The sequence below is a fragment of the Chinchilla lanigera genome, unplaced genomic scaffold (assembly GCF_000276665.1).
Source record: "Chinchilla lanigera isolate Chin_1 unplaced genomic scaffold, ChiLan1.0 scaffold00015, whole genome shotgun sequence".
NCBI classification, from domain to species: domain Eukaryota; kingdom Metazoa; phylum Chordata; class Mammalia; order Rodentia; family Chinchillidae; genus Chinchilla; species Chinchilla lanigera.
Genome location: NW_004955416.1, coordinates 1,494,095 through 1,516,545, shown reverse-complemented (window position 1 = coordinate 1,516,545; position 22,451 = coordinate 1,494,095). Strand labels below are relative to the sequence as shown.

General features: G+C 40.7%; 1 protein-coding gene across 6 annotated transcripts in view; it reads right to left on the bottom strand.

Moving 5' to 3' along the window:
- Fmn1 (formin 1) overlaps window positions 1-22,451 on the bottom strand; it is a 408,229-nt gene that overhangs the window by 257,480 nt on the left and 128,298 nt on the right. For 5 of the 6 annotated variants that reach the window (XM_005381169.1, XM_005381170.1, XM_005381172.1 and 2 more), the window contains one exon: window positions 11,061-11,178. In XM_005381169.1, the coding sequence (XP_005381226.1) occupies window positions 11,061-11,178 (118 nt within the window). Of the gene's footprint in view, window positions 1-11,060; window positions 11,179-12,609; window positions 14,331-22,451 lie in introns of those variants that run through there. The other variant, XM_005381171.2, reaches the window with a different exon arrangement.

The following is a 22,451-nucleotide window of genomic DNA, read 5'->3' as shown; positions in this document are numbered from 1 at the left end:
GCCTGGCAAGTACAAGGTCATGAGTTTGATTCCTGGTACTGGAAGAAAAACAAAAACAAATAAACAAACAAAAAAAGCTCTTCAAATCAGTAGCAAAAAAGAATAGTAACCCAGTTCACAGAAGGACAAAGAATACCACCAAGAAAGTTACAAAAAACAAAATCTAAACAGCCATTAAACAAGAAAAGATGTCCAATTTTGCTTTATCAGAAAAATATAAATTATAGGGGCTGGGGATTTAGCTCAGCGGCAAAGCGCCTGCCTGGCAAGTACAAGGTTGTGAATTTGATTCCTGGTACTGGAAGAAAAACAAAAACAAAAAAAGAAACATATAAATTATAAACTATAATATGCAACTTTCAACCTATTAGAATAACAATGTAAATACTGGTGAAGATGAGTGGTAGGCAGTGTTTTGGTTTAGTATTAACAGGTTTATTATTACGACAGGCCAAAGTGGATATTATCTCCTAGTGGTTAAAGTGAGCCAGGACTGACAGTATTTCAGCTTCCACCCTATCAGAGTTCCACACTACTCACAGATAAGATAGACGAGCAAGAATTTTATTACAGGAATCCCTCTAAGAAGGCAGGAGGGCCAGGTGGTATGGAAAGAAAGATGAATTTTGTCTTTTCCTTGACAGATAAATATTATCTGGATTATGGTTATCTCATTTGAGACTGCTTCTTCTCTATATTCTGAAAATCAGATATATCTTCTTTAAGTAGAATGAATGAAACAATCCGAGGCAAAGGTGAATTAGAACTGAGCTAATAGAAAAGGGAGCTATATTGAAAATAGAAAAAACTGAACACTAGATTGTAATTCAGAAGACCTATTTTCCAGTCCCAGTGGTCGCAGTGGTATAGAAAGTCCATGGTCTTTCTGAACATCCATTAATTCATCTGAACAAGGACAGAGCTAAATCAAAGTTCTCCAAACTTCCTTCCACTTCAAGGACTACACAGACACTAGCGATAATTAGGCTGGGGATCTGCCTGAAGATTCAACTTTCCCAGCCAAAATTTCCTCCAAATACTTAATTTAAAAAGTTTATAAAATTTAACATCAGCATTTAGCCATAAAATGGTTATTGTGAAGAAAGACTATGAGAAAGAGAAGGAAAACGTTCATAAGGAACCAGATAGAAATGTCAACCTCTGTGTGGCCACAAACATCCTAAACACACAGGCATGGAACCAAGAACTACAATAAACACACATAAAGGAAAAGAGTCTCTTCACTGATCTGATGCTTTTCTGACAACAACCAGTTCTCTAATATTGACACTGATTTTCTGATATCAATTTGATCTTTCATAATTATCATTAGGTCACAATCAGCATCAGACTCCACAGGCTTCAGGGCTCCATCCCACAAGATTTCCCCACTTCAAGGCTGGGGGTACAGCTTAGTGGCACAAGCACCTGCCTGACAAGTGCAAGGTCCTGAGTTCGATTCCCGGTACCAAAAAAAAAAAAAAAAGATTTCCCTACTTCAGAGGCCAGATGTGGCAAATAACCGTATCTCCACATTGCCACCCACACTTGTGTCCAACTTAGCTATAGCGTGGGAGCTCCCAATAATTTGCTAGAAGAACGTTTTATATGTGAACATACAGATGTAGAGGAGTTACATATGTTGTCCAGGTCACAGCTAGTGCAGTGGTAGGGCCAAGCTTTAAACTCAAGTCCAGCTGATGGTCAAACCCATGAAGCCAGCAATAAAGGTAATGCCATACTCAATGATGTCCACAGAATTTCCTTTGTCCTCTGAGATAAGATAGGTTCCTACCTATCTCAGCTCACATTCTCATCCTTTCATCCACTGCTATCCTGGAGGAAAATGCTTGGAAGTTTACAGTTGAAAGCTTGGGTTTGGATATTTCTCAGAAGCAGACTAGTTTGCTCTTTCTATATAATAAGAAAAAAATGCTGTTTCCAGTTTCCCAGGTGCCAGGTAGGAAGAAGGAATCCAAAGGATGTGTCCCTTGCTGGGCTAGTTGATATCTAGAAGCAGATGAAATGAGACCTAGAGAAAGGGATTACATTGCGAATGGTGAGGCAGCTGGTGGAAGAAGCTGAAGCCAGACCATGCAGAGCCTGCTTGGTGGACGACCAGGATAAAAACCCTTGATTTATGGCAGCAGATGACAATTTGCAGAGAAGAATAAAAATGGGTCCAGTGGAAAAAATTTTTAGGAAAAAGATGACCACTGAAAGATGTTTATAAGCTGACATCATTTTCTTTAAGACATAATAAAACTAGTAAAATAAAAGCAGTGATTCAAGCAGTTGTGGGGGCGCACACCTATAATCCCAGCACTTGGAAGGCTGAGGCAGGAGGATCATTGTGAGTTTGAGACCAGCCTGGGCTATATAAATGAGCTCAACACCAGCCTGCACTACATAGTGAGACCCTGTCTCAAAAGAAAAAGAAAAAAAAAAAGAATAGCAATTCATGTACCTCCTACAATGAAGTACATATACACAATAGATTTTACCACATACACAGCAAATGTTCGCCGAATAAGCTTCACCTTAACTTTACAAGAATCTACAGTCTGGAAGCATTTTTTCACTTGCTTCAAATTGCTTAAAAAATAAGCCTCCTTCCTTTGAGGTTAAAAGCAGCATAAGAGCACCACGTCAGTGTCTGCGGGTGTGTCTAGCACGGTCTCCCATGGCCTTCTTTATTACTCAGCCTGACTTGCTTCAGGTCCCATGATGTTTTTTTTTCTAGCAGGCATAATTCCTAAATGCTTTTGTCTCTGTGTGTTTTCTTCTCTGGATCTTTACATACCAATATACTGGCAGGAAAAAAATCACTCTCTCAACCACCTGGGGCTGTCATTCTCTCCAAATTGTAACTTTAGCTCATTTATTAATTATGTTCTCTCTCAGCAAGTCATAACACCCTAGTTGTCAGTAAAATGAATAGGGATGAACTAAATAATCCCTAAGATGCTTATAATTTTAAATTTTTAATATTCTAAAAATTAAGGCTCTCCCTGTATTTTAATCTCCTGCTTTGGCTCCACTTTGCTGGTATTCCTTGAACACAGTAGGTGAGCCCATGGTCACAGGTCCTCATTTGAAGATCTTCTTCCCAAAGCTTTAACTCTCATTTATACTGGGGATGCAGGGGTCACTCTGTCTACAGCTCCCAGCTGTACAGTAAATGTAAGCTTAGTACATTCACTTCACCTCCAGTTTCCCTGGATACTTCTCACTCTACACTCACAAAATGCAGGTTTCCTGTTCTTTAGCCGTCACAATTTCCAGGTTCTGTGCTACCATAATCACTGCATGCAACTGACGGCAATGTGCCACAAAGGCTTATGGAATATATTACAGACAGAAAAAATTTACCCTGATGGTTAAAGAAAACACTTAAGATAATTTGTCTGGATACATGACTTTAAAGGAATATCCATTCATGACTAACACAGTCTATTAGCTATGAATGGAAAAAATTAAAACTCAAACCACAGAGGTCCAATAAAATATGCCCAGATATTTATAGTTCTCCCTGGCTGGTGAAGCAAGGATGCATGACTCATCAGGAATGATGACAAACAGCTCCACCACTCTACAGCAAAGCAAATTCAAATGAGGCACACACCAGCAAGTAGGCAGATTATTACTAAGTTTAAAGATGGTCTGATGTAAAATACTCTAAATCGGAACACTTTTTGAGCTGCTTCAAGATTCCAGGGAGTAGAAGTTCAAGAAGATGTCACTTGTATTGACAGCTTGGTCACAATACCACAATAACCAGTGCTACATTCCCTTTCCCACAGAAGCTACAGTCCCCACATTCAGCAGTGCAGTATGTCTACCAACACCCAGCCCAGCCCTACGCTGCTACCAGTAAGGAGAAACCATTTCCAGGTTTACTCTGGAAGAAAAACGCAAGTGCCTGGTCCATGTCAGAAAACATGAGTGCCTTTCTCCTTTATACTTTTCCCTCCTCCTATGGGCAATTAAGTCACTGACGGTCCCCCAAATGGCATCATTTTAATTCCTCAAGCATTAATTTCATTTCCTCTCAGGATTTTGAGACATATTACACACACACACACACACACACACACTCACACACCCTAAGACATGAAATTCTTCATAGCACAAAATAGAAGAGTAGAAGAGGAAGCCCAATTTGGGCCAGACATTTGGAACTGATGTCCCTTGGCTAGACCTGGGGCATCCACAGATGTCTGTGGGGTGGATGAGAGTCTAAAGCACATGCTACATTAGCTTCAGTGATTTCCCCTGTAGCTTTCTATCATTACTTGATTTTTAAAGGGGTCTTAGAACATGAACCATCACTGATCACAGTAAAATTGCGGTCAGTCAGTCATAACATGTCAGTGCAGCCCTAGCTCAGAAAAGACTTGGCCCTGAGAGGGAAATCTGTAAGAAGCCATCATGCTTAAGTCATTCAATTCTATAGGAATCCATTAGCCTTTCAGAAGAGAAAACCAATGACAAGAAACAAATTCATATCGTGCATTTGATTTTAATAATGTTTGTAAATATATTTCAAAAAATATACAAGATAGGTACATATATATGTTTTAAAGTCATAAAAACATTTGGATAAGTAGTTTTATAAGGTGTGTCCCTAACTGGAAACGCTAAGTGCTGTCTTTCTCACCTTCACTTTATAAAAAACACTAAGTGTTCATTCACTTTCCCACCTTCTCTTTATAAAAAATGCAATTCCAGTAAAAATTCCAAAAGGATCCTTTTGAAATTCAGCCAAGTATACTTAACTCTTCCAGAAAGACCTAAAGAAATTTGAGGAAAGCCAAAACTACTTTTTAAAAAATATGGAAGATAAAGTGCACTACAGTAATAGATAAGTTCATATAGCATACAAATACATCAAAAAAATAAAATAGAAGTTCAAAACAGCCCTAAACTTAGTGCAGAGAGGATATATTTTTTCCAAAATTTTGCTGTAAAAATAATTTGCAGTTTAGAAGAAAAGCTGTCTTTGATCTCTACCTCAGGTTAGACAACAAATTAAATTTCTGTTATGAAATGGAAAGGAGGAAGACAAGGAATAGAAAGAAACTACTTAAAAGTATGATAACACGTGATCTTGCAGCAAAGAAAGAATTTTAAGCCAAACTTTAAAAATCTCGGGCTGGGGATTTAGCTCAGCGGCAAAGCGCCTGCCTGGCAAGCGCAAGGTCATGAGTTCGGTTCCCGGTACCGGAGAAAAACCAAAAAAAAAAAAAAAAAAAAATCTCATAAAATCTCACATAAGAGGAAAGTAAAGTTTACTGTAGAAATATTTAAAACTTTTACATATCAGAAAACATAGTACGTAAAATTAAAAGTAAATAATAACAGAAAATAGTAGAATGATTTCGAGAAGTGTTAAGTTTTCTCAGTGGCACAAGCGTCTGGCTGGCAAGCACAAGGTCCTGAGTTCATTTCCCGGTACAAAAAAAAAGAAGTATTAAGTTTTATGTAAAGATTTTGGTAAGGAAAATCAGTTGTGGTAATTTGTTAATATGCAGCAAAACTCTTTAAAAAGGTATATAGTTTATGCCCCATAATTGTATAGTTATGAATTTATCTAAATTCTTAAAGAAAAAAATGTTAATAAAGATATTTATAGTACTATTCATATTACTTGTAATTTAAAATGGTTCTACAAATACCATTGAAAACACTGATAAAAGTCATTTAAAATGTTCAAAAGAGAAAAGTTTATATTAGCCAAACTTTTAAATTTCTTAGTGTGAAATTCACAGAGGCCAATCATATTTCAAAATTTTGACCATGGTTTCTCTAGAACAGAATCATAGAAAATTTCTTCTGCTTTCTAGTTTTTCTGGTTATTTCTAATTTTTATTTTTCAAAATACAGAAGATTTTAAAACTTACGAAAATTCTGAGATTAGTAAAGCAATCTTCTACACCAAGGTGAAATGGGTATGGATAGAGCAAGGCCAAAAACAATAGTGGGTGTATTTTCCGTAAACTAACTGGAGTAGAAAATGTAACCCTCCCACACCCTGACAAAAACGGGAGTGGACTTTTGTGCTCTTGTGCCAGAAACCTGTGCTGTAAGGCATAACAAGGTGCGTAAATGTGTGAGGCACTGTGCAGGCTTCAGACACTTCTATCACTTGGGGCAGTTGGCCCCCGATGGCTAGCAGTGTAATTGTGCAGGGAAGGTCTGATTTGCCTCTCTAGCTCCACCATCCGCAATTTGGCACCATATTTTTGCCCCTGCTGACTGTCCTAAAGGGGGTCCCCTGGCTTCTCTTTTGGTTTGGCCAATGGGAATCATGCCAGACAACCAGGGAATAGCAGAGGGTCAGGCTGTTTCTTGCCCCTGGCACAGCACAATGGATTGACTGCCATGCTCTACTGAAGGTCACAGCCCTTGTCTGGCAGCCTGCCCTGTACCATTCAGCCCCCTCTGAAGATCTGTTTCATAATAGCCACTCTTACCCTTGCCCTTCAAGTGGAGGAGTGATCTAAGTGGGTAAATGTTACTAGCCCCAGGGGACTGCTCCATCTCTCAGTGCTTTTCCTAAGCAATGCAGACATCTTTACACACTGTCTCTAGCAAATTCTCAAATCATCTAATTTGAGTGTCTGGTCCATGTCCACACACACACACACACACACACACACACACAAACACACACACACACACACGCACTCAGGCTGGCCTTGAGCTCACTTTGTAGCCCAGGCTGGTCTTGAACTCATAACGATCCTCCTGCCTCAGCCTCCCGAGTGCTGGAATTACAGGTGTGTGCCACCATGCCCGGCAAGGACCGAAAATATCTTTATGTTCTCCGGTCAATGTTTTAAAAAGATTTGGGGCAAGTTACCAACTTGTATGGAATCTCACCACATATAGGACAGTGTACGTCATAGTGGAATGCAAGAAACTGGTTGTGCTGAATTGCTTTTGCTGCATCAAATTTAAAGATAGACCCTCTTGACCTGGTGCCACTTTTTTTTTTTTCCTGGTTCTACTCGTATCATATCTCAAAACACCTTTCACTTTGGTCAAGGTTGGGCTTTCTGTTAGTACCAAGATTCATTTGTTAATCAAATTTACTAGATCCAGATTTGTCTGGTGTGGAATTAGAAAAGGTAGCATGAACTAACTATGAGGTAATTAACTACTTGTGGATTTTAAAAAGGCAAAGCACCTGCCTAAACAAGTAAGACCATCCCATCCCACAAGCTTATTCCAGTAACAATATACTATACTGAGAAGAAGATAGCAAATTCTCAGAATATGGGGTTTTTCACTTGTACTACCTCAGCCCTGTTCTAAGGAAAGGTTGGGAAAAGGATTCTTTTCATTCAGAATTGCTGTGAGGCATGCTACACACAAGATAAAAACAAAAGGGTAATGATGTAAGAAAGCTTAGCTCGAGAGATTGGTTGGTGGGGTGGAAAGAATAACTGTGTTTCATTTGAGCAGTGCACTTCACCACAGTATGAGTTACCACAAAGTCCCCAAGTTCCCCGCAGCAGTAGAGGTTAATTGCAATACCTGCGACAGTCTCTGAGTGACAGCTCCAGAGGGTGCTGGGGCTTCTCTCAACTAGCACATCACCAACGTCTCAAGAGTCCACAGACAGGTAGCAGGAGTGCCCTTGCTGGTGGGCACCCTATCATGAGCATACCATGGGAAGCTCTAGCATGAGCCAAAGGCTGTAGCTGCCAACACATGCGGTCACGCTGCCTGCAACTGCAGAGGATACTGCTGACTTTGGGAGTGGCAGGAGAGAGCAACCTCAGCAGTGGACAACCTGGCAAGGTAGTGGTTAGCCACACTCATATAGCTAAGATGATTCTAGAAGCCATAGTTTAAAGAGACACTTCTCTTATATTGGTTCTCTTCTTTCTTCTCCTGCACAGAAGTGCATTTATAGTACTAGGTGATCTCGTAAGACTCCAGAAAAAGAGCACTGAATGAACAGTTCTAAATTGAGAGAAATCAAAGCAATAGCAAGTTCAGGGTGGCCAAGGGCAGCACAAGGACAGTAATAAGCACAGGATAAGAAACACCATCTCCTTCGCATCTCTGCCAAGACTGAGCATGGATGCCACAGCACAGAATCCCAGCGGCACATGCGCAACAGGAATGCTAGAGTCTTAAACTCTCATTTCACTAAATTAATGAATAATATACTCTAGGAAAAGCAAAGAACACTAGGAAGGAAAGCAAGAAGTGGAGAAAGTGGGAAGGCGGGAAGGGGAGGGGATGAAAAAAGAACAAAGATGTGCTATGCACGTGCAGAAGCTCCTCCCGATGAATGTAGTCAGTATGTACTATAAACGTGGACTAGTAAAAATTAAAATTAAAAAGGACCACTGGATAAGTAAAAGCACAACACTTTGAACACCTTGATCTGTTTTGGATCTAATTTGTGTCCCTCTGCTCCCTATAGAACTTTGTTTTCCCAAGGTCAAGGAAGCCGGTGACATCCCAGGAAATGTGTCCAACTGTAAACCAAAGACCCATAAGACTATAGTTTATTAAGCAACAGATTTTGAGAAAATCATAGGAAAAATGTTAACTTTCTCAAATTAGCAATAAATGAAACGGCAACCATATGCTGGTATCCAGTAATAGGATAACAACCAAGTTTCATGCAAGCATGGAATATATTCTTCTCCTCTGGAAGCCATCAGGTTTCTCTGGAAACCCGACGTATGCCAGCAGATGACTCAGCACGTAGAAGGCTGCCAAGCAGCTGAGCACCTGACCAGGAAGCCCAGTGAGTATGTTACAGTCCTGCCACTGGGGAGTAAGCTGGCTGGGGAGCCCGACACCTGCTCCACACCAAGGCTGGCCTTCTCTGTCTCGCTGTGCAGTGGCCTCTCAGAGCCCCCCAAAGAGCACTCTCATTATTAGCTTGTTCCTCCCCACCCTTCCCATCTCATCTAAGACCCTCAACAGCTCTGAGAACAGATCAGTCAAAACAGACCAGGAAACCCACTACTGATGGAAAGTAGGACCCTCCTCTGAGCTTCTGGAAGTGGAAGAAGGTGGAAGGCAAAGACTAAGGAATATTTTTAGAAATACAACTGCCCTAAAATATTATGGTGGATTTAAAAAGTAATTATGACGTTTACTTCCTTCTCTCTTTGGCAAAGTCCATTGTTTGGAAAGAGTGCCATAATGCAGTGATACAGACTAAAATCACCAGGGTAGGAATAAGAATTTATAGATTCTCATTTTTATTTTTTAAAGCAAACTTCAGTAAAATTAAATCACTCACACTTTGACAGATGATGAGAAAAATAACCTACTAGGTGTTTAGCATGCTTCAACTTTGGAAAATCAAATGTGGGCAGGAAGACTAAAATGCCTATATATATTTTAATTAAGTATATAAGAATTTTATCCTATAAGTCAAATACTGGAGAAAAATAAAATGGTACGAAGTAGTTAATGTCTTGGGGAAGTCACAAGTTTACAACTGTATACATGGAGGCTAGAAATGGTCTTGAGGTTCATTTGCCAATATGTTCTCAACCACTAAAGTAATAGTGATACTACAAATCTTGCACCACCCAACTTTCATCCACTTGAGAAAAGCAAGGTTTTTCTATAATCATATAGGCTGATCTTATTATACATGCCTACCTAAGACAACCAACAAAATATTAGCTACATATATAGTAAAGGGCAGAAGGAAAGGCTTCCCTTCACCCTCTGAAGATTCCTAAGAAACAAACTGAAAAGAAACATTAAATAAGAGAAAATATACACAAACATTACACCCACAGAGAAAGTCACAAAGTGTAATTAACCAATATTCCAACATGGTACAGAAGCTTATAAAACTACTTTTTTTGCAGAGCAAGAGGAAAATGGAAATAGAGACAAACTTTAGGAGAATATGAAATGATATTTAGAGAACTCAATGGGCTTGAAAAATGTCTAGCCACTGGAACTACCTGAGACAGAGTCCACTGGGCCTGAAGAACAGACAGAGGATTGGAAATGATTTTTTACAAGAGAATTTTTAAAAATTGATTGGCACTGAAAGAGAAGACAGTGGCACTTAATGAAGAGTCCAGGTCTGTTGACAAAGTTCAACCTATCTTCAGGCCACTTAAGTTTCCTCACTGCAGGGCCAAAAGTCATTTGGCCATACAGACTTTAGGCAGACAAGAAGGTATAGAGTTCAGCTTGTAATACCACCTAGTGATTTCAAATTCCTCTAATTTATAATAAAATTAAAGTATACCATACCAAAAGTACCTAGACTGTTTCAATAGGTAACCTCTGAATATCAAAATATCTGTATCTTTTGAAAGCAAAAAGGTATAGATACACACATACATACACACACATACACATGCACACACACACACACACATGAGAGAGAGAGAGAGAGAATTAAATTATATCCATCTCTAATTCTTCATTTTTTTAAATTTCACATAATCCTTTCTATAAAGAGCAAAAATACCTAGATTCCTATTGCATTTAAATACATTCAAGTAAAGTGCCTGGGAAGTTTTCCAGAGAGTTAGATTGCTTTAAAATTGGCCATGCATTAAATAAAGCTTTGTCTAGCAAAAGTGAACGAGTAACTGATATGGTATCTGTACATTCACTCTGCACAAGGTTCCTTTATCTCAAATGCATTACCCAGAGACAAACAACAAATCAGATTACAGCTCGGGAGAATCATACTCTGCCTCTTTTAGCAATACTGCCAGCTCACAAAAGCATTATATGAGCACCAACCACCTGCTTCCTGAGGAATTTGTAATCTACCTGCTCCGTTCATTCCCAAAAGGCTCCCCACCTTGACCCGTATGCCCCCTTTCATTCATCCCACCGCATTCACCTTTCATCTCTAAAAGGCGCACTAGCAGTAAATGTGCAAAGAGCTTCACTTTCAAAGTGAAACAAGAAAGAGAAGAAGTCTTCAGCATTACATTTTACAAGGAAACAAAACCCCAAATTCTGAGAGTCTTGTAAATTAGAACTAAAAGCCATTGCAGGAAGAAATTCATTCTTGACTGCCTGGCTTCCTTTCACATTACCTGCTTCGGTGTACTTCAATCCCACTTTCTCTTCTGTGTCTTTTGTCTTTGGGGGTGGCCAGACAGCTTGGAGTCTGCCAGGAGTCCTGTCATCCTGCTCTGTGGGGCTCTGGTCAGGCTGTCGAAAAGTGGACAGACAGTAAGTTAAATAAAATGCGGCCAGGGCCCATTAATAAAGAAACACAAACACACTAACACTGATTAATTTTAACAGTATTAATTTTAACTGTAATGGCAAGCTGCACACTGCTATCATTCAGTGCAGTTGATACTTCTGACTATGCTGTCATCCTTTTCCAGAATGTAAAGAAAAATGTAAAACCCAAAACTCAAGGATAAATACTAACAACTCATTAGATTATTTTTATTATAAAATAATTTTTACAGTAAAACTAAACTTTAAGCTAAAGATATAGACAGAAATTTACTGTGTTCACATACACTTATCAGAAATGTTTACTAATGTATTCCAATGAACTCCAGGATTATTTATAGTAATAAGAACTTATTTTGAATTTTCCATGAACATTAGCGACAAACCAAGACAAACCAATACTTCTCTAAGCATTCCACACTGCTAATTTCAATTTCTTCTTTCTTATTACAAAATGAATCAGACTGCCTTCATATACAATTTTTTTATAGGAGTTGATTTTTCCAACTAGGAAAATCATATATTGTGCTTAGTTTCTAACTATAATTTGAGATAATTTTTCTGAAGACTTTAATTTTTAATGTTTTAGCTGAATATATTAAATGTACAAAAGAGAACAATAAACATACAGCGAATTGTATTAAGCAAGAAATTATATTCACTGCTCTTACAAACTTGTGACATCTACTGGACAAGTGCTTCCAAGGCTTGATAAATTACCTAACTCAATTTTCTTTAAATAATAACTTTCTTTAATTAGATGCTTCTCATACACCCCCTTAATTTAATCCTCACAATAACCATAAATGTAAAGGGTATTTGCTTCATTTTGCACCTGAGGACAGCGGATTTGAGATTACCAAGGTCACCCAGCCAGTAAATGACACGGTTGGAATTAAAACCTAGTTCTCAGTACAGTCAGGAAGTCTTACAACCAACACGAAACATTTCAACTACATCGCAAACATACATTTTGGGAAGTGGCAGACTTTCAAAGGAAATCATAGTTTTCAAAGAGGTATAGTCAGGAAGTGAGGAAATTCCTACAAGCCTGGGCTATACTTCCATGTTACATCACTTCCATATTCCACACTGCACTAAGGTGCTAAGCTTTTACGAGTACATTTACTACTGATGTTGAAACTCAGTGAACATTTCCTCTTCCTGCCCACAGAGCTTTATACACATCCCTCATTATATTCCAGAAAAGTATGAGGAAGAAAAGCACTTCTGTCCAATGCAATATTCCCTCTAAAGACAATTTAATTTCATTGTATTCATTTTTTACCTAAAAGAGAATACTAATTATAGGCCACTAAGATTCATTTCGACAGGAAATCTGGAAAATCTTAGCATCCCATTTTACAACAAAATGCAAAACCCAATTCTACGTACGCTTTTGGAATCAGAAGGCCCATCCACTGGCCTTGACTTGGACCTTTCAAACACAGCTCTTAGTGACTCCTTTTCATGTCTCATCTTGCGCTTGAGAGCTTCCAGCTCAGAAGTGTCAGCTGTGGTCCCCCTTTTGGGGGGACGGATGAATAAGGCTTTAAAGGCCTCCAAGGCAGTCTCTGGGGGCTTGGGCTTGACCTCGTCACTCTGGGTTTGGACATCTCCAGAGCCACCCTGGCCCTCCTGGTCAGCACTGCAGCCCATCTCTCCTCCCCTGGGCGACTCAGGGTCGGCTGCCTTCAGTTCAGTTTTGGGCATGTCAATGTTGAGCAGCTGAGAGAGCTGCTCCAGGAGAGTGGGCGTGGCCTTCGGATCAGTTGTTCGCTCACTGCTTTTCACTGCCTGTGGCCCTGCCTGCACCAGAGACTTTTGAACGGGCTGGGTCAGCTTGAGCAAAGCCAGGTCTCCGTCCTTGGGTTTAATTTCAGTGATGGTTTCCCCCACCTCAGCTGCTGCCCCCTTCTTCAGCACACGAAGCCCACTGAAAAAAGCTGGAAGCTGGAATGACTTCTCTCCAAGGACTTCTCTTTTAGAAGACATGGTCTCAGTGGCACCAGTACTCAAATTCTGGTGTGTTGCTGCAGGTGGGTCATGGGACCCTTCTCCTGCATGGCCTTGGCTGGGGCTGTGCTCTGTCTGAAGGCTACCATCTCCAGGTTCCAGGGCACTACTCCCAGCTGGAGTCCTCTGAGGACCTTCTGCACACAGCTCTGCATCACCCACTTCTCTAGTACCAATGATTGCCCTAGAATCTTCTAATTTTTCTTTAGGCTCTTGAGAAGACTCAGATAAAACATCACTGGGAGACTTTGGGCTGTTGGTGCTGCCTCCTTCCTTCAGCTCCTGGTCACCATCATCAGAGTCAGAATCACTGGTGGTGTGCACGAGGGTCCCACGGACACAAATGACATCGTCTCTGTCCACACTCAGAGCAGCAAGTGGAAGCAGCTCTTGACCAGGCAGGGAAGCCTCTGCTTCTGCTTTCCCATGACTTCCCTCTGATTCTGTTTCCACCCTTGCAGTATTCCCATCATTTCTAAAATCAGGTGGAACTGGAGTCGCTGCCTCCTGAAGATCCGAACCATTGCTGGGATCACCTTGCCGGGGTGTGGGATCCACTTCTAAACTGTGGAACGCTTTCAGCACAGCATCTTCCTCTTTAGGCTTCACGGAGTCCAATTTACTTGTAAATCCAAACAGGGATTTCATAGAGAACTTACTTAGGATTGACTGAGCCACTTCAAGTCCAGCTTCTGGTTTTTCTGGCTCCAACACATCACTGCCACTTAGAGAGTTACCAACCTCCATGTCTCTGCAGTGCCCTTGGTGGACGTTCTGACTTGAGTTACCTTCCCCGCGTTCTCAGTTTATCCTCTCCACCTGCTCTTAACTTACAGGACAGGGAACAACAGGAGGCCTGAGGGAGCCAGTCTCTCAGCAGCTCAGAGAACACACTTGGTCTCTTTCAGGTCACTGTGCCTTCCCTTCCGGTTTGCCCAACAACAGGGTGTCCAGGGCAACTGTGAAACGCCTGGAGCTCTATGACCACAAGCAGCACAGGCTGCGCACCTTACTACACACAGACGGGAGGCTGCTCTTCTGGGACTTCCGTATTTATTCCCCTGGACAAAAGGCTTTTTGTCGTTGGCCCGTAAGTAATCCCAGCCCAGAACTTCAGGAGGAGCTCCGCCCCAGAGCTCGCGCTTCTCCTGGTTGCATTCAACTTCCTCATTGGTGAGCAAGTTAAGGTTCCTGAAAGTGCTGAGCCGGCAGGCTGATCCTGACAGCCCTTAACCACCCCCTGTCCGGCCCAAGGGATTCAGAAGTGAATCAGCAGAAAATGACTGAAATACTTGTGAGCCCTCCCGGATTGTAATCAGAGAGGTTTGGTCTATCCAAGCCAAAGAACTGGCAGTGGCCCACATCAATAGCCACTTACAAAGTTCTAAGCAAAGAAATAAAATTAAAATGAAAAGAGATCATCTCAAAATGCCCACAACTCTCAAAGCCGTTAATTTACCGCCCTTAAACATTTTTTTAAGTGCTTTCTTCCCTTTCCCTGCAGGTTTCATCTGGAATGCAGATTTTAGCTTTAGGCAGCAGAAGGAAAACCAACAGGACTGGTTTCAGGTTACTGCCTTGGTAGCTTGGCCCTGGCAGTCACAGTGTTCAACAACAGGTACTTAGGCAAGCATGCCCACCACGCCTCGTGTCCACCAGCCATAGGATGGCAGAATAAACAGGCCCAGCCTGCAGAAGTGATTACCCTCTGCATTCCTCTGCCAACACTGAGCTTCTCCCAGCTCAGCAGTTGTGACTTCCTGAATTCCTTAGGAATCCCAGTGGCAGGAGGGCACTCAGCTCCTCGGCTGTTTTCCAACCAAGTGAAACCTGGCATGACAAGATGTAACACACAGCCAGGTAAAGTAATTCATCAAGGATCCTGAAGGATCCATATCCGCTAAAGAGCAAAGCACCTGAAACATGCCTATCACCCAGGTCTCTATAACAGACCCATTTTGCCTAAAATAAAAATGGAACTAAAAAAAGAACTCCAAACATTAGGTTAATGTAATTTCTACCACTCTGATTATATGCTGGAAACCTGGCAAATTAAGGACAGGGGAAAAAATTGCACTCCTGTTTCTTAGCTGCCTAACCACTGTTGTAGGCAGCTCAATTAGATAGGAACATTACAGGCAGTGAGTCAGGGCAGGGCCCTGGAAGATACCTTGCAAGTGGGGGAGAGACAGGCACTTCCCCTGTGGGCCAGACCTCAAGACAAAAGATTAAACAAATGCACCCAGATACCTCCCCAGGAATGGATATCAGGGATTGATATTCTAAATAGGTGTCAATCGCCTTGAAAAAGCCCGGAAGAGTCACTAACCCAACCCCCTGCTGGAAAAGCCCCTGTTCTGTATTCATGCCCGCTTGCAACATGACTGGCTTCCCCATTTGATCCCGATTTAATCAATTTTACCTGAGCAATTATACTCACAATCTTATTGGTTGACCGTAGTTAGGTGCCACCTCATGCCTACCTTGTGAGTTCCTAGCTTTTCACCTTGGACCCACCTCACCTCATGGATTTGCTCTATAAAAATTGCTAGAAAAGGTAGGTTCCTAGGGCCAGGGACATAGCTCAGTGGTATAAGTGCCTGCCTGGTAAGCACAAGGTCCTGAGTTCAACTCCCAGTACAAAAAAAAAAAAAAAAAAGGTAGGTTTCTTGGCAACCCACTCAGATCCCCTTCTGTCTCTATCAGACAGCTTTCTTTCCCCCCAATAAATATATTCTGCTCTTAACCTCCATTGTTCCTAAAATTCATTTTTTGATTTTAGAGAACACGAACTTGTCCCAGATATCTAGCAAGCTGGGAGTTTCTTTCTCCTATATCACTACTTTTGGGGATGGATTCCTGTCATACTCAAAGGTCTCGGTGTTTTTAAAATCCAGTCCAGTGAGCAGATATCTTTTGATGAAAAGGGTACTATGCTGGACTGAGAAGTCAGACTGGCTTGATAGTTATTGCTATCTGTCTTTGAGCAGAGTTCCAAAAAGACTGCAATGAAGGGTTAAACACAAACAGCAATTTCTTCTGCAAAATAAAAGCCACTAGCCACCAGTGACAAAATGACAGTCTTGCTGTATCTGCAGTTGGGAATGGCTGTGGGTCATACACTGATAACTTAAACCATGTTCTCCAGTATTACAGTGCTCATAAGTACTAATATGGAGTAATTCTGATTGCAATGATACTTTTTAGCAATGTATTCCAATGAATCCCTCTCACACACACAGAAAAGGTACATATCATTATATCCCCTATATGAAAAGTAAGAAAGCACCTGATTTGATCTTCTGCTTAAATAAGTACTATCCTGTTTCATCCTGATCCTAGTGTATTTGGGGATTATGAACGGAGGTAAACTTAATCAAAAAGCCATTAGGAGCCAGGCATGGTGGCACATGCCTGTAATCCCAGCACTCTGGGAGTCTAAAGTAGGAGGATTAATAGTTCAGGAAGATGGCAAGAATCCAGCCTGGGCAACTTAATGACTTAAAGAGACACTGTCTCAAAATAAAAAATAAAAAGGGCTGTGGATATAGCTCAGTGTGAAGGCCCTAACGGGGCGGGGGAAAGAGCCACTAGGACAGAAAAGTTCCATGATGTCATTTAGAGGAAGTGCCCATTGATAAAAACCAGACTTCCACTTCTTCAAGACTGTGGAAAGAAGGACTCATCACACCACATCATAAAATCAGTCTTCTTAAGAGTACACAGACCGTCTAATAGTGTAAGGATGTGGGGTAGACATAGTACATACTTAGTATTTTCCTTTTTTAAGTAAGAATTCTTCATTTTCTCCAACTTATCTTTTGACTGATTGCCCAAACAAATTTCCAGGACTTTCAACAGACTTGGGCAAAAATAAGACACAAGCTAGAAGGGGTTGTTGATCATTTTGTACCATGCCTAGTGCAGAATTATAAGGTTTTAGCATCCTCTCAATATCCACAACTGCCATCACAATTTCATGAAAGTGGCACAGTCTTCATTCCCAGGAAATTATGTAATTTTATCCCCTTGGATCTAGGAGGGTATGATGTTATCAGGCTCATTTTTTTGTTTGTTTGTTTTTTTTTTTTTTTCTGCTACCGGGAATCGAACCCATGACCTTGTGCTTGCCAGGCAGGTGCTGTGCCACTGAGCTAAATCCCCAGCCCCTATCAGGCTCATTTTAAAAAGCTAAGACACTACAAGAAGGTAACTGACCAAAATTACAAAGTCAGTGAGGAATAATACTTAGTAATACCTAACATCTGAGTGTTGACTATGTACCAAGCTCTGTTTTCAGTAGTTTACATATATTAACTCATATGATCCCCATAGCAACTGCATGAGGGTGATATTTTTATTCATTCTCTTGTTAGGAAACTGAGCCACAAGAAGACTGAACAGTGTACTTGGGTTTTCAGAGTCAGTAAATACTGGAACTAGATATGAATCCAGGCAGTAAGGTTCCATAATCCACTCTCTTAACCACCCCTCTAGAACCCAGAACTAGGCTTCCTGCTCTCATAGGACACAGTGCACAGCCGACTCAAAGTACAAAGGGTTTCAATTCAGCTTGTTGGTCAACTCTGGTGTGAGATGCACTTTCTCCTCTAGGTCAACACAGAAGACGATTTCAAAACAAAAAAAAAATGCTGAGAGTGCCCAGTCTTTTCCTCTGCTGTAACTTCAGGAAAAAGCTAAAACTCCTAATAACAACTGGCTGGCTCATCTACTGATCATAGATAAGACACAAAGTCTTCCACACTCCAGTACATCAAGAGGTTTTCCAGCTTACTCTTACCAGCCTCCATTTATGAAGAGCAACTTCTATTACAAAAACTCATTTCTCTGTAACATAAATGCACAGTAATTATATATGAAGTTTTGAGGAGAAAGATATAACAACACTCCAGCCCTCCACTTTCATGAAGTGTGTAGGGGAAATCTACCAAGATTCATAGACTGGAGCCAAGTACCTTAAACCCCAGACTCAGCCTGAATATAAGCAGCTATTAAATGAAAGCAAACAATGACTATCTAAGCAAGGATGAGTAAGGAAGAGTAGCCTGGTAATTCAGAGATCTTCAGGGCACTGACTTAGGTCAGTGGATCTTACAACCACAGCAAAATTACTACTTCTGGTCAATCCAGGTATTGAAAAGTGTTTCTAACTATAATGTTCAAATAAACAACCCAGAGATTTAATCTACGTTGATTGGTCTTGAAAAAACTATTCTATTTAAAGCTTTAGCATTTTGTGGAGCGGGGATAATCACTTCTCTTGGATATTATTTATTTCAGTGTCTCATCCTGTGATTAAATACATGGTCAGTACCTGCTATACAAAACCAGTGGAAGCCGAGACATTCATTCTTTACCGCCTATTACAACCCAGCTGTGTTTTATCTACTGATTCTCTCTCAGTCTAAGCTCAAGACGTGTAACCTCTCTAACAGCCCTATGTGCGTAAAAGGCCAAATAAAAATGGTGCGCCTCAGGCAAATATGTCAAAGCCCATGCTAAAAACATTAATTAGCATTTGCTCCACACAGTGTCCTTTGTTAACTATTTGTTAAAATAATCAGTACCCACCTACTTACAATCTGAGCATACTGACAGTGTTCTGTGGAGAATTTACTACCAGTGAATTCTCCACATCCCTTCTATCCAGCCACCTCTCAGGGTAATAATATCAGTCCCACAAGCAGATATTGGTGAGATATGTGTAAAAGAACAACTACAACCCAAGGCATATCCCCACCTAGAGGCATACAGCTCGGCTCCACAGTTTTCATTATGTTAGAGAAATCAGCATTAAAAATTATTTTGAAAATAATTTTGTAAAAGCTGCACATGGCCTAAAAGAAAACTTCCTAAAGCCCTCCTTTCCTTTGTAGTCCTCTTACATATCCTTTAGATTAGACATTCTGACATTCTCATAAAATGACAGAAAGGCAAGGTAAAAGGAAAGCAAATGAGACAGTATTTCCCCGTGTTAGGCTACTTGAACGTCATGTTTCCCCTGCTCTCATTTATTTCAACTTCTGCGCCTCATTTTAACGACCACTTATTTTCAATTTCCCAAAGTCTTTCAAATGGTTTCTTACGATGACTGCTCGACACACGTGGAAAGTGGAGTTGGAATCACAGGAGGACAAGTAAGAAAGAACGCAGGCGCCATTTCCATGGACGAGAATGGCTTAGAGTAAAGGGCCAGGAAAAGTCAGTAAATATCCTCAGAATAAAGATTATTCTTATCTCAGGACAAGAGCAAAGAGAAGCTTTTTGTGGTTGTTGCTGTTCATGACAGATGTTTTAACCCACCAAATGAAATCTGGTACAAAAGGAGAGAGCTGAAGAAATTATAAAAAGTCCTCAGAAGACATCCCTTGATTGAATGTGGTTTTATATAACAGGAGTGTAAAATCATGGAAGAATTTGCATAGAATTGAGGTTCTAAGAGCCTGGACAGGACCTTACAAGCATTAGAAATCATCTAGCTCAACCTTATTTTAAAAAGGAAGACACAGACGTCTAGAGAGGCTAACTGGTACAGCCCACGCTGCTCCAGTGCAACACCCAGATGTGAAATATGGTGTCCTTCTTCTGCTCACCCCACATCACAGGGTTGTACTGATGGGTCCTCCCATCTTACCTGCACTGTGCTCATTTCTGACACTGGGAAGTGGACACAACCTTGCTTCTATCTAATTCACAGGACCATCATGATGTCAAACATTAGACCAAGCCAGAGACCTCCTAGGCCTCTAGTTCTGCAGCACTTCCCCTATCAGTGTGGTGACTCCTCTGCCAATGAATCTAACACTTACCACAGCCCCTCAGGCAACCGATCAAAAGCCAGCAACTCCTACTAATTGATTAAACAGGCCATGCCTGCCTATTGCAAGGAGCAGTCCCAGAGAGTGAGGTCTTTGTTGAGCAGTCAGTAGCAAGTCTTTCTAAGACTGGTTCCTAAAACTTCCATGGAGAATAGTACCTGCTTCATGGTTGTCATGAGGTTCGTATCGATGAACAGAGTATGCCTGACACTCTCATCAATGTCTAGCACATGCTATGATATAATATGTCTTCATAGGAAACCCTCTTACGGACATGAACCAGCATCTAACATAGCTTTTTAACTTTGTTAGTGTGAAACAAGCTTTCCTAGATGAACTGCCAGCCCAAGCAGAAAGCTTCCCTCCCAGCCCCCTCCATCTCTGCACATGCAGACAAAGGGTTCAAGTACCGTGCCTACCCATGCCACAGCCCCACATGTACCATGAACACAGCTCCAAAGAAAACACTTTCAAGGGATCCCTCTGCATTTTTCAGGGCCAGTGCCTTCTGCATGGGTATTTTTTCCATCCATTTCACTTGAAGAATGTAATTAAAGTTTTCCCAGGTGGCCACTGCAAATGGTTATAATGTTCATCTTATTTCTTATTAAGTGCCCTGAGCTCCAAGATGGTTTTTTAAACCAACTCATTCATTTCGGGGATAAATGTAATTCAAATATTTGAAATTTCTTTCCATTTTTTTTCTCAACTATTTACTGAAGCATGCTGCTAATAATAATGCAAATGTAGTCCCTTCTGACTGTGATGTTACTGCCCACTCTCCTTTGGGGAAGGACTGTTCCCAGGCAAAGCTGGGCCTAAGAGACAACACACATCCTCCACAGCAGAGCTCTATCATTTTCTTTCTTTCCTTTCTTTTTTTTTTTTGTTTTGTTTTGTTTTGTTTTGTGTGTGCTTGGCAGGTTTTTAGATCAGTTCATTAGACTTTAAGGTGCTGTTGCATTTAAAATGTCCTTACTCTTAAAATATGAAAATGAAACTTAAGATAGCCTTATATGATTGGTCAGGATTTTACTGTCAAATATTCCTAAGACTGGCTGCCAACAACCTGTGTCAAAGGTTTCCTGGAAATGGGTTCAATGTTGAGAACAAAATAAAATACATAATGTAAAAGGTGCGAAGGAAAGGCTGACAACTTGTGAAGCTGGTGGCAAGGGTGGGTGAGGAGCACAGGTTAAGATACTGAATTTCCTGGGACATGTTTCTGAAGGGTTTTTGAGCTTCTTGAAGTGAAGAGAATAAACAATGTCCCACATAAATAATGACAGTAGAGGGGGTGGAGTCTGTGAAGAAAGCCTTCCTCTGTGGCTGAGTTGCTCTTGACTAAAGTTACAGATGAAGACCTAGACTCTACTAACCTATTCTTTCTTATTAAGTTTATTGGTAAAATTTAGATATACATAATGACCACATTCATCACAGGGAATTTCTACCTGTACGTGATATATCCTGAATCCTCTTTTTTTTCTTTTTCCCAATTCCCTCCCCTCCTTTCAACCCTCTTTGTCTCCTTATGTACAAAGTTTTGTTTCTATTTTACCCTTCTTTTATCATTTTTCTTTTCCCTTCCTTCCTTTCGTCCTCCCCCCTCCCCTCTTATCCCCCTTTTTTTGAACAATTTCTTCCTATTTCACGTACGTTTTATGCACTTTGAGCCTTACTTTGGATATCTCACCCCAGAATCCTGGGTATCTTCCCTAAAGAATTAAAAACAGCATACCACAGTGATATATGCGTACCCATGTTTATAGCAGTACAGTTTGTAATAGCTACATCTTATTTCTCTATAAACTATTTATGTCTACTACTGCCAATAATCCTCTTCTTCCTAAGTAGCAAAACTAGATTGCTCTCAGCTACTGGTATAACTACCTCTTCTTTTCTTTCTTTCCTTAATCTCATTTTTAAGTAAAAGTTACTGTGACAACTAATCCAACCTCCAAAGTTCCAGCTATCATTTTAAAATATTATTTTTAAAGGAGTCAACAGAAGAATTCAGGGAAGGTAGAGACTTCCCTAAAGCACAGTAAGAGTGGATGCAGAATACGCATGAGGACAAAGGAAGAAGAGAACCAGAATTTTTAAGGATACCATTGTTGTCCCAAGTAGGTATCATGCTATGTTCTTCATGCAAGTTTTCTGTACCTGAGTTATTCCTATTAACTCTATGAGAAAAGTATTATTAGCCTCACTTCACAGATCAGTTCTGTTCAAGGCAAGTTTCTACAACAATGGAAATGTTCTGTTTCAGTGCCACCCTGGAAACAGGTGGCTTCCAAGTACTTAAAATGCGGCCAGTTGGACGTGGTGGTACTCACCTATAATCCCAGCACTTGGGAGGCTGAGGCAGGAGGATTGTTG